Below are 12,498 nucleotides of genomic sequence, written 5' to 3'. Positions count from 1 at the left end.
TCCAAGTTAAATCCAAATGTTGCAGTTGACTGATATGTTTTTTAAACCTTCTTTAATTTATAGTTCCTCCTCAATCTTTTTTTCCCTTGTACTTTATTTGTTTAAAAAACTAGTTTATTTGTCCTGTTAGGTAGTTTGAATTTTGCTGCTTACATTTCTGTTTATTTTTGTTTTGTTTTTCTTTATAAATTGACACATCTTACAGGCTTGCTCAGATTTTACCTTTTTTTGTCATGAATATTCTATAGAAGGTAGTGTATAGTTCTAGTGGGAGACACAGAGGGGCTAGCTGTTGCTCTTTTTGTGATGTTAACAGCCATTGATGATGATTGCCTAGATCTATTAATCCATTAGGAGTTACAAAATGATGGTATCCTGGTCCTGTCATTTCTTCTTCATATTGGTTGGAAAATTTCTGTAAGAGGAATTTTTTCCTCATTAACTAAATCATTACCCAAGATAGTACTATAGTTCATTTATTAAAGGCAGGATAGATGCAAATTCTTTCCATTTATCAATTGTCATGATAGTGAATTTATTTCCTTGTATCCTCCAAGGGTGACTGATGATTACAAAATATATATATCATTATAAACTCACAGAATTCAGCAAAATTGATGTGCTTCAGGCCATTGAAGATATTATCTCTATTGATACTCAAAGTGGTCTGATCCTTGACCTGTAAGGGCCTTTTCAAGGTGGCTTCTGCATCCTTTTGATGACCAGTAGTCTTTGATAGCTTCCTTGATATCTGCTATAACAAAATATTCTAGGTGCACTTTGTACATTTCATGCCCCATCCTGGAATCAAACATTTCCCAAAGGAACCATAATACCTTTTAGTGGGGAATGGTATTTAGAGACCACAGTGTGAATATTAAGGATGCTCATTATTGCTGGGTTAGTCTTTTCAGTGAACAGATAAGAAAATAAATATATTTAAAATATAAAAGGTATCATGAGTTCATAATTTATCATTTGAATTAAGAAACAATCTATATACCAGAAATGAGCAGAAAAAGAAACAAAGTCCAGATACTTATATGCATTTTGAAGTATTATATTATTTATTGTTAAATATTTTATTGCATTCTGTTCTCCTTTTATGTACAAAATATATTGTTGGATTTTCTGTAGCTGTTGAAATGGTAGTAAGTATCTAGCATATAACCATGATATTAACTTTAGACATGCTTTTTTCCCCCTTTTCTTGAATTTATTGGGGTGACATTGGTTAGCAAAATTACTTAGGTTTCAGGTTTACAGTTCTATAATGCATCATTTGTACATGTATTGTGTGTTCGCCACCCAATGTCAAGTGTCTGCCTATCACCATTTATCCCCCCTAAAACCTCCTCCACCTCTATTCAGCCCATCCCCCCCCCCCCAGAATCACCACACTGTTGTCCATGTCCATGAGTTTTTTCCCATTTTTTTGGCTCAATCTCTTTACCCTCCTCTCACACCCCTAGTCTTCTCCTCATTCCCTGCTGACAGCTGTCAGCCTGTTTTCTACTCTGTGAGTCTTACTATTTTGGTTCCAAGGTGGATCCTAGTCTTCTTTGAAACCTCTTTCTTTCTCATCCATAATAGCTCATTGACTAGGTCTTTCTCTTAAGAGGATTATGCTTACCAGGCAGATGGGAATGTACAGAGGCCCAGAGGAATGCAAGAGCCTTGTATATTAGGAGAACAGTTATATTAAATATGAGTTTTTTGAGAGGAGGAAAGGAGATGACATATAGAGTGATTAGGGGCCAGGTTACAAATGACTCAGTGTTATAATAAGGAATTATTATCTTGTAAGAATTTATTATTTTTTAAAATCTTTTTATCTTGTAAGAATTTATTATTATTATTTTTATCTTATAAGAATTTAATAAAAAATCTTTATTTTAAGTGAGAGGAGAGGAGATAATGAGACAGACTCTTTATGTGTCCCAACCACTATCCACCTGGCAACCCCCTCTGGGTCCAATGCTCAAATCAACTGAACTATCCTCAGTGCCTGAGGCCAACACTCAAACCATTTGAGCCACCCGTTGTGAGAGGGGAAGAGAGAGGAAAGGGGGAGAGGCAGGGGAAGAGAAACAGATGGTAGCTTCTCGTGTGTGCCCTGACTGGGAATCAAACCTGGGACATCTGCATGCCTGGCTGACACTGTCAACTGAGCCAACTGGCTGGGGCCAATAAAAATTTATTAAGGGAAATGACTTGATCAGAATTACATATATAAAAGGCATTTATAGCTATGTGAAGAATCTTAGCTGGGGAACCAATAACTAATCTATTATAGAGCATAAAGATTTAGATGGATTGTGAGTTATTTGGCAGATCAGATAATATGGAATTAATGATAAATTGTGTATGGGCACAAACTTAAAGGAAAGACTCCAGGATGACTCTTAAGGTTCTGGATTTTTGCAAATGTGAGGCTGATATTTCATTCAGTGTAGTAGTGAATGTGGAACAGGACTGGTGTGGGCTGATGGCATGTGAGTGTTTGGTTATCTTCACCTCCTTGAGCTACCTTGGACTTCTGGTGGAGATTTCCAAACATGCACAAACAGACATCTTTATATTTGAGGGCCCAGACTTGGTTAAAATTCTAGTTCTGCTACTTACTTTTTTTTTAAAGTAAGAGTAGGGGTGATACAAAGATAGACTCCCTCATGTGCCCTGACCAGGATCCACCCAGCAAACCGCATCTGAGGCCAATGCTCTGCCCATTTGGGGCCTATGCTCGCCAAGCTATTTTTAGCACCTGAGAGAGAAGCTCCATGGAGCTATCCTCAGAACTAGGGGCCAACGTGCTGGAATCAATTGAGTCATGGCTGTGGGAGACAAAGAGGGAGAGAGAAAAGGAGGAGGGGGAGGGAAGGAAAAGCAGATGGTCTCTTCTCCTGTGTGCCCTGACCAGGAATCAAACCCAGGACTTCTACACACCAGGTAGAAACTCTACCACTGAGCCAACTGACCAGGGCCTGCTTTCTATTAATGTGACCTGAGACAGGGCATACTACCTTTTAAACCTCAGTTTTTATAGTTGTAAAAAGGGGATAACGTTACCTAACTCATAGGGTTGTTGTGTGAATTAACTGATCTAATGGACAAAATTTTAATAGAGTACCTATTATACAATAACTCAATAAATATTGTTCTTATTATTCCATATATGGATGTTTCCAGTATCTTGTGTGGGCCATGGTATGGATCAGATGCATTAGAGAGAACACAGAGAGTGAGAAGAGAGGGGACACCATATATGGACTACTAGGAAATGTCAACAGTTGAACCTGGGAAATTTAGGTGTCCAGACCTTCTCCCTCTGTCCTCTACCCTAAACAGGTTATTTCAGGTATTACTAGAGGAAGTACAGTTTAATCTTTGCCTTCTAGCCAAAGAATAAGTGTTAGGTAAGCGTTAACTAAGATAAGTGTTATTTCTATTTTCTAAGCTCATTTATTCACATTTATTTATTCAATACACATTTACTGAGATACTGGTAGACATTGTAGGTTCTGAAGATATTGCAGATAACAGACATTTGGTCACAGCTCTCATGGTGCTTACGTTTTAGAAGACAGACAGATATTCCTCAAAAATTAAAAAATAATCTATGAAAATATGATAAAATGTTAGAAAATTCTTAGGAGTTTATTTTAGATTGGGTGGTCAGGGAGGGCCTCTTTGAGAGAGTATATTTAAGATCACATATTCAGTAGTAGCCAGCCATGTGAAAATTGTAAGAAAAATCATTATAGGAAGTACAAATGCCTCAGGATGGGAATAAGGTGTTGGATATATTCAGAGAATGGTAAGAAGACCAGAGGAACTCAAGATAGGGGGCAGTGGGAAAACTGATGAGATCAGACCAGAGAGCAGGCAGTGACCAAGTCATGAAGGACTCTTTAAGCCAGGATAAATAGTTCATATCTATTCTAGGTGACTTGGAAAGCCTCTAGAAAGCTTTAGGCAGGAAAGTAGTACACTCTGATTTACATTTAGAATGATCACTGTGATCATAAGAGGCAAGCATGAGGTAGGGAGATCAGAAACAGGAGGCTTATGAAAATAGTCTAGAGGAAACTTACTTTATTTTGTTCTTTTATGTTTGGGAAGATCTCAGTCTGAAGCTCCTAGTTGCTTGGAAGTCTCAAAGATGTCCTTGAATTGACCTGCCTCAGGAGAATTGTCCTGATAATGGATGTGAGCTGGGCTTGGAGTTGTTAGATAACAAGCAGTGATTACCAACTGAAGGTCTTTAACCTATTTCTTAGCAGGTGGTGGGGGTGGGGGTGGGGTGGGGTACATGAATGAGGTTATAAGCAGATAAGAATATGTTCAACTACTTTATCCTAGAAAGTGTTCATAGCTTCTTACCAGTTTGTCAGAAGGACCTTTAATCTCCAAAAGATAAACCAATGATACAGTGTTGTGAGCTGTGAGAGGTGTGGGTGGTACAGGAAACAAAAGCACCCATGCAGTGCCTGCTTTCTGAGAGCTCATAAATTAAGAAAAAGGAAACACAAAAGTTAGACACAAAAAGAAAGATGAGTGAAACCAGAAGTGGGCAGGCCAGATCATCTGGTATTCAGGGTAAATTAAAAGATAAAATATCTTTTCCCTTCAGCTTCCTCCTCTTGCATTTTTACTTACAAGTCTGGAAATGTAAGTTTTGCTCTCTCAATGTTCATAAAAGCCACAAGATGGCGAGGTTGCTCTTTAAAATGAATGCCAGTACCATAAGGGAGTGTAGTGAGGTGCGATTGGGGAGGGGGGAGAGAGAGAGAGAGAATGAAGAAGAGAGGGGTTTGGGGAGGAAGAAAGAGAGAAAGAGAATGAGAGGTGTTTATCTCTGAGTTTTCTAACCTCTATATTTTTCCTTACCTCCTTACTTCAATGTAAAATAGAACTGACATGCTTAATATTTTCCTCCTTAATTTGGATTTTGATGATAGTTATTTTTGAAATTTTAAAGTTTAAAATGAAAAAAAAAACAACGATCTGACTTCTATGCTTATCATTTTTTCAGCCTTTTATTAAATTATTAATAAATAATTCAGTCTTTATATTGCCAACAGTAATCTTTGCAAAATTCCATTTTGTTAATCAGTCCCCTGCTTTAAAATTTTCTTATTGTCATAAATATTTATTGATAGTACTGGTAGTCATATTCAAATAGTTAAGGTAAGTGGAAGGTGAGAAGATAGAATAATTTTTGACTCATACTATGAAAATAAAAATGTATATATTTTATTGCCATCTTTTCTAAAATGAACAAGTAGAAAAACTTTTCATTTTAATGGGTTATTAAATAACATATTTGCAAGACTTAGAATATAGTCTCATCATTTCAGTGTACCTCAAGGTAATTTTTGTTATTCTCAGTATTTTGTGGAAAGGGCAAACTACTATATTATTAGTGTATTAACCAATGCATATTTATTTATTTATTTATTTATTTATTTAGTATTTTTCCAAAGTGAGAAGCGGGGAGGGAGACAGACTCCTACATGCGCCCGACTGGGTGGGCCGTTGCTTTGTTGCAGTGGGAGCCATTCCAGTGCCTGAGGCCGAGGCCATGGAGCCATCCTCAGTGCCCGGGCCAACTTTGCTCCAATGGAGCCTTGGCTGCAGGAGGGGAAGAGAGAGATAAAGAGGAAGGAGAGGGGGAAAGGTGGAGAAGCAGATGAGTGCTTCTCCTGTGTGCCCTGGCTGGGAATCGAACCCGAGACTTACACACACCAGGCCGATGCTCTACCACTGAGCCAACTGGCTAGGGCCAACCAATGCATATTTATTAACTAAATATATTTAGCTCTCATAAAGTACATTTTGTTTATACTGCCTTATCAAATTGAATTCTCATAATGACTCTCTGAGATAAATGTGAATGTTGTGGACCCTCAAGCTCAGGGTTGTCAGAGCTATAATTTGAATGCAGATTATTTTCATTCCTAGAACTCATCCTCCTATTCACCATGCCATACTGTGTTCAAGAAGTAACTTTATATTTTTCATGAATAGAAATAGAAATTCTAATTTGTATTGTAAGGCAAGTATTATGGTACACTTTTACTTAGCATGCTGTTTGTTATTCTGAGTGTGTTTTCCTACAGGCCTTTATTTGGAAGATTCCATTTTTGGTTGTGCTGATGGCAGGGGTCTCTGTTTGTCCCATCTGATGGATTTGGGCCTCTGGTCAGAAGCCTTAGCACCTGATTTCTCTACCTTGAGTGGACTGAAATGTAATTTCTTTTCTTGACTTAACTTGAGATAATAGGTGTCTAAAGAGCACAGTGTTCCTGCCTTGTGATGGATTTTCCCTCTGCTCCTAAAGGCCCTCTTTATGTTGGAGATACCAGGGCTTTGGAAACCATTGTATTCATGACTGGAAGCCTTGTTTAGGGTGCCCTCCATAGCTGTGAACTAGCTGCCTTGGAATATTAGTTCACTCCTAATCATTGGCATGAATTTCTACATGGAAATTGTTGACTTAACACTTTATATCCCATTTTTGCTTTTCTATAGATTGAAAAGTAATAGCGCAAAATTTACAAGATTTGTTTCTGGAACTGGGAGAAAAACATGACAGAGCCTATAATTTTGTTGTTATTTCCTGAATCAAGACATTTTGGTATTAAAAAAATTGTTTTACCTTTTTCTTCATATAATAAGTTTAACCAAAATAATAGAATAAGTATAGTGGAAAGAGTATTGGTTATGAGTAAATAATTATTGATGTTGGTTGATCAATTTATTATACAATTCTCTCTACCTTTATTTGTGTGAAACTTTTCATAATAAACCATAAAGGAGAGACATGTTTTGACACCTTTCCTGCCATCAGTAATGACAAATATAGTTTAATCTTGAACTATTTTAATTTCTACTATTAAGTGATAATTTTATTTGGGGACTTTGTATTACATACGTTTTGTTTCTTTCTTTCCCCAGACCTATTGAGGAATAATTGATATTGATAAAACTGTATACACACACGTGTGCACATGCATATTTCCTCAAGCCAAGTCAGTTCACATATGTGTATGCACCAATGTGTGCATGTATGCGCAAGCACATACTTCAGGCCTGGGGCACCACCCCGTAGAACTAGTGAAGAAATAACTTCTGCTTCTCACTATAATTGTAGATCTATCATGGACAAACGGAGCCAGCGAGGGGTCTCTCCTCAGAGCTGGGGTCCCTCTCCTGCACAGTGATCACACACAGACCAGGTCGCTCCTGTAGTTCTTGAGCTCACCAGTGAAGGTGGTGAAGCAGCACCTGAGCTCCTCCAGTGGTCTGCAAGGAGCCCTGTCTGAGACAAAGTGTCTGCCCTTGCAGAAGTTTGGGAGTTCTGCGACCGGCAGGTTGGGAGACTCCAGGGGACCCTCATAGTCTGCGTTCTCATCTCTGGATCCCACACATGGGTCCTCGCCATTCTCCCCCTGGTCAGAGTGCTGCCTTTGTTTCTTCTGCTCACAACATACACCTTTTGCATATTGTGTACCCATTAATAGTGTAGTTATAACTAGTCTTAATACTTTTGTCCTTTAATCTTCACAGTAGAGTTGTAAGTGATTTACCCACCACCATTACAATATTATTCTGAATTTAACCATATATTAACTTTACTAGTGAGTTTTATACTTTCATATGTTTTAATGTTACTAATAAGCATCCTATCATTTAGCTTGAAGAACTTCCTTATACATATCTTGTAAGGCTGGTCTAGTGGTTATATACTCCTTCAGCTTCTGTTTTTCTGGAAATTCTTTATCTCTCCCTCAATTCTGAAGGAAAGTTTTGTTGGATAGAGTATTCTTAGTTTGCAGGCTTTTTTTCAGCACTTTGAATATCTTATTCCACTCCCTTCTGGCCTGCAAGGTTATTAAAAAAATCTGCTGTTAGTCTTATGAAGGTTCCCTTGTATGTAACAAATTGCTTTTCTTTTGCTGCTTTAAAGTGTCTCTTTTTGCCTTTAACATTTAAAAATTTTGTTATAATGTCTTTATGTGAATCTTCAGATTTATCACATTTGGTCCCTATCCACCTCCCACCCCACAGGTTAAGGGAGTTTTCAGCCATTATTTCTTTCGCCCTTTTCTCTCTCTTCTTCTGGGACCCATATAGTGCATGTATTGGTCAATTTAATGTCCTGTAAGTCCCTTAAGCTATCTGCACTCCTTTTCAGTATTATTTTTCTTTTTGTTCTTCTGGATGAATTCTACTGCCCTATCTTTTAACTCACTGCTTCTTTCTTCCATTCAATCTAGTGTGCTCTTGAACTTTTCTACTGAATTTTTCAGTTTAGTTAGCTTTTTTTTTCAGCTGTGTGCTTTCTGTTTGGTACTTTGTAATATTTTCTTGTTAGAATTCTGACTTTGCTCAGCATTTATTTCCTGGCCTTGTTGAGCATTATTTTTAACTATAAGATAAATCACTTATCTCCATTTCATTATCAGTTTCTGAAGATTTACCTTGCTTTTAAAAAATTTCTTAAAAATATTTTATTTAGTCATTTGAGGGGCAGGGGAAGAGCAGGAAGTATCAACTCTAGTTTGACCAGGCAAGCCCAGGGTTTCAAACTGGTGACATCAGCATTCCAGGTCAACGCTGTATCCACTGTGCCACCACAGGTCAGGCTATCTTGTTCTTTTATTTAGAGCATACTGCCTTATTTCTTCATTTTCCTTGACTTTCTATGTTGATTTTAGCATATTAATTAAACTAACCACCTCTTCAGTCTTTACAGACTGATTTTGTGAGATGAATCTTTTCAGTCAGTCCAGCTTGAGTTCCTGGTTGCCTCTGAAACCTTTGTAATTCTCTAAGACACTGTCATTGTTCTTCCTGCTTCTCAGTAGTTAAGTGTTCAGAAGACCCAGCAATGTCCCAAAGGGGAAGATTGTTGTCATCCATCACCTTGATGCAGGATGATTAGCTGGACCCTTAAGCAACAACTGAAAAAGCTTATAACTCCCTTTTCCTTCTGCACTGAGCCTGGGTATATAGGTGTGTGTGTGTGTATGCTCCTTAGCCTGTTAAAAAACTGCTTGTTTGTTTTCTAAAGTCCTGTGGGGCTAAGAAAGCCTGGCTGGCAGTCATAGCCAGATGATCCAGAGGCCCATCCCTTAGCAGTAGTTGCAGAAGTTACAACATGGGACATGTGTGGAAGTAGATGTTCCTTCCAGGGAGATGCTGGTAACCTAGTTTTGTTGTTGGAGTTAGCTGGAAAGAGAAAGTGGAGATGCACCCAGTGGTTACTTTTGGTTCTAGGTAAGATCATAATCAGCCTCTAAAAGTGTGTTAATTAGTGTCTGGATCCTCAGTTAGCATCTTATACAGTATGCAGTTAAACCCTTTTCAGGGAAAGAATGGGAGCCCTCAGGGGATAGCTGTAGTTAGTACTCCTGTGTCTCAACAATTTCTTTGTTTGCTATAGTTCTTTTGACCCCAACTCTGCTGGCTATCAGAGATAGTTGTTTTGGGGTCCCATTCTTTGGGTAGGAACTTGCAAAATTAGGGCACTAACTGTGCTGTTGAAACCCTTCACTCCTTGCGAAGAATCTGGGAGTTTGGGGTTCCCTCATAATTGTATAGCACTGTGCATGGAGTGGGATTTATGAGGAGAATCTGTCTCAGCCTTTCCTTCCAATTTCAAAGTGGCTGTTTTCTGTTGCCCGATATGTAGGAATCATTCAGCTAGTTCATCATGGATTTCTCTTAGAGAGAAGCTCCACGTGCAGCTCTACATTCAGTGTGTCCATGAGAAGAGGAAAATGTCTTCTATGTCATCATTTTGATCAAGATCAAAACAAAACAAAATAGAAGGAAACTCTTTGGTTTCCTTATTAATTTACTTTTAATGGATTATTTGTGTTTATTAGAAAAATTATTTTTATGTAACAAGTAGTCATTCATTCATGCATTAAATGTTTCTGGATTCTATTCTAGATGCTGAGGATACAACAGTGGATTGAATAGAAAAAAAAAATCCTTGGAGTATACATTTTAGTAGAGAGGAGACAAAATAAATCAGTAAAAACTATGTTATATATCTTGCAGCTAAAAGGGCTATGAAGACAAGTATGCTCAGATGAGGGTGGTTAAGAGTAAGAAGTGAGAGTGCTCTTTTATAAAAGCTCTTTAGGGAAGGTCCCTCTGGTGAGACATCATTTCAGTGCTGACTTGGAGGATGTGAGGGAGTGAGTGTGTATTAGATGGAGTGAACTAGATGGAGCATGTTCCAAGTGGCTAAGGGAGCAAGCAGAGACCTTGATACACACCTTTCCCGATCTTTCTAAAGCAGAGTATGCAGGGAATTTCAGACAATAGCTGATGGTTATGAAAAGGTCTTCATCTGGCTACTTTCTGATGACACATGGGATTTGGAAACAGATTCATGTAACTCCTAATATAACCTTTATTATTCAATAATAACCACCAGTACTGAGGAGAGCAGGAGAAAATGTTTCTTATGTGCTCTTGATTTTTGCTGATGGAAAAAGAATGTGATACCTTTACTGTCTCCTTGTAATCTAAAAAGCACTGTTAAATGTAATCATTTCATTCACACTCAAATTTTTAATCATCATTTATATATTTTTTGTATATTTGAGATAAAACCTAGGGAGAGATTGTTTTGTTTTACTTTGTGTATTGTTTTGTATAGAATAAGAGTAGCAAATACCTGTTGGAGTCTAGAAGTTAAATAGTGAAACAGGTTGAGGTATAAAGCAGTGGTCCCCAACCCCCGGGCTGTGGGCTGCTACTGGTCCATGGGCCATTTGGTACCGGTCTGCAGAGAAAGAATAAATAACTTACATTATTTCCGTTTTATTTATATTTAAGTCTGAACGATGTTTTATTTTTAAAAAATGACCAGATTCCCTCTGTTACATCCATCTAAGACTCACTCTTGCTGCTTGTCACGGTCACGTGATACATTTATCTGTCCCACCCTAAAGGCTGGTCCGTGAAAATATTTTCTGACATTAAACCAGTCCGTGGCCCAAAAAAGATTGGGGACCACTGGTATAAAGGACTAAGTGGTGGAGACTGTAGCAAATTGGAGAATTTATGCTCTTTGTTAAGGGAAGAGCTATTATTTAACTCTGTTGCCATGTGAGAATATGGGCCTAGTTCTTAATATATTTTCTGATTTTTCAAGAAAATCTAGAAATTTGTGTTTTTTAACTATCTTCTGATTTTTAAATGTTATATACTAAATAAGAACATTTCAAAACATTCTTCAGGCCTGACAAAACATTTGTGCATGTTTCTGGCCCATATGCAACCTTATGGGGTGTAACACCACGGTTAATTTTTACTGCCTCCTTCAGAGATTAGTATCAATTGTAATAGTAACAAAATGCTGCAAAATTTCTGGGTACAAGTGGTTTTAAGCATACTATTGTACTGCTGTTCTCCTTTCGTGGTGCTGAGTATGTCTCCTCTTACTGTTTTAGGGTATGGTCAGACAGACCCACTGTCTCAGCGAGCTGGTTATGACACTGTGGCCTCTGCTCTTTCTGGGATGATGCACATCACAGAGCCTGACGTAGGTATTTTTTTTTGTTCTTTTTTTTTTTTTAATTTTTATTTATTTTTTACAGAGACAGAGAGTGAGTCAGAGAGAGGGATAGACAGGAACGGAGAGAGATGAGAAGCATCAATCATCAGTTTTTCATTGCGCGTTGTTTAGTTGTTCATTGATTGCTTTCTCATATGTGCCTTGACCGCGGGCCTTCAGCAGACCAAGTAACCCCTTGCTGGAGCTAGCGACCTTGGGTTCAAGCTGGTGGGCTTTTCCTCAAACCAGATGAGCCCGCACTCAAGCTGGCGACCTCAGGGTCTCGAACCCGGGTCCTCTGCATCCCAGTCCGACACTCTATCCACTGCGCCACTGCCTGGTCAGGCCTGAGGTAGGTATCTTTCTGTAAACTATTCAATTTTTCCACAGGTATTTCAAAGGGGTTTCATCTTTACTGAGCCATAGGTTTAAACTGGGTTAATTTTAGAAAAAATCCAGGGAAAGTGAATGACATTAAAAATGTCAGTATGGCCTAAATATCAATTTGACCTCACAGACAATGACATTCTTTTTTAGCAAGAAGCAGTAGAGTGGTAAACACATTTCCCATATGTATTATGTTATTCAAGTTTAGCATAAGCCCCTTCATGTGATTTAGGAATACTGCTTGTGTGAAGTAGAATGGCTAACTAGACTTGTCCACATCATATGTCTGTTTCTATCAGAGTGCCTTCGTTTGGTATGTGTTCATACTGGAAGATTTCTTTTTCCCTCTGCAATACTGTGAGTGGTCATGTATTTTAGAATTTGTTGCTAATGCCTCAAGTATAGTTGTGCCTGATTATTATATGCATTAGGGTCTGACAGTGAAATGATTAATTTGATTTTATAACAATCCCTCTCCATTGATGACAGATTGGGAAAATCCTAAAATGTGTATAGATGGTTGGTGAGAT

General features: G+C 38.1%; 1 protein-coding gene across 1 annotated transcript in view; it reads left to right on the top strand.

Annotated features, from left to right (window-relative positions):
• SUGCT (succinyl-CoA:glutarate-CoA transferase) overlaps nt 1–12,498 on the top strand; it is a 249,485-nt gene that overhangs the window by 131,363 nt on the left and 105,624 nt on the right. Inside the window, exon 4 of the mRNA XM_066343682.1 lies at nt 11,478–11,569. Within this exon, the coding sequence (XP_066199779.1) occupies nt 11,478–11,569 (92 nt within the window). The remainder of the gene's footprint in view (nt 1–11,477; nt 11,570–12,498) is intronic.

This window comes from Saccopteryx leptura, chromosome 6 (genome assembly GCF_036850995.1).
Source record: "Saccopteryx leptura isolate mSacLep1 chromosome 6, mSacLep1_pri_phased_curated, whole genome shotgun sequence".
Taxonomy (NCBI): domain Eukaryota; kingdom Metazoa; phylum Chordata; class Mammalia; order Chiroptera; family Emballonuridae; genus Saccopteryx; species Saccopteryx leptura.
Note: the sequence above shows the minus strand (reverse complement) of the source record. Positions and strands in the feature narration are given on the sequence as shown.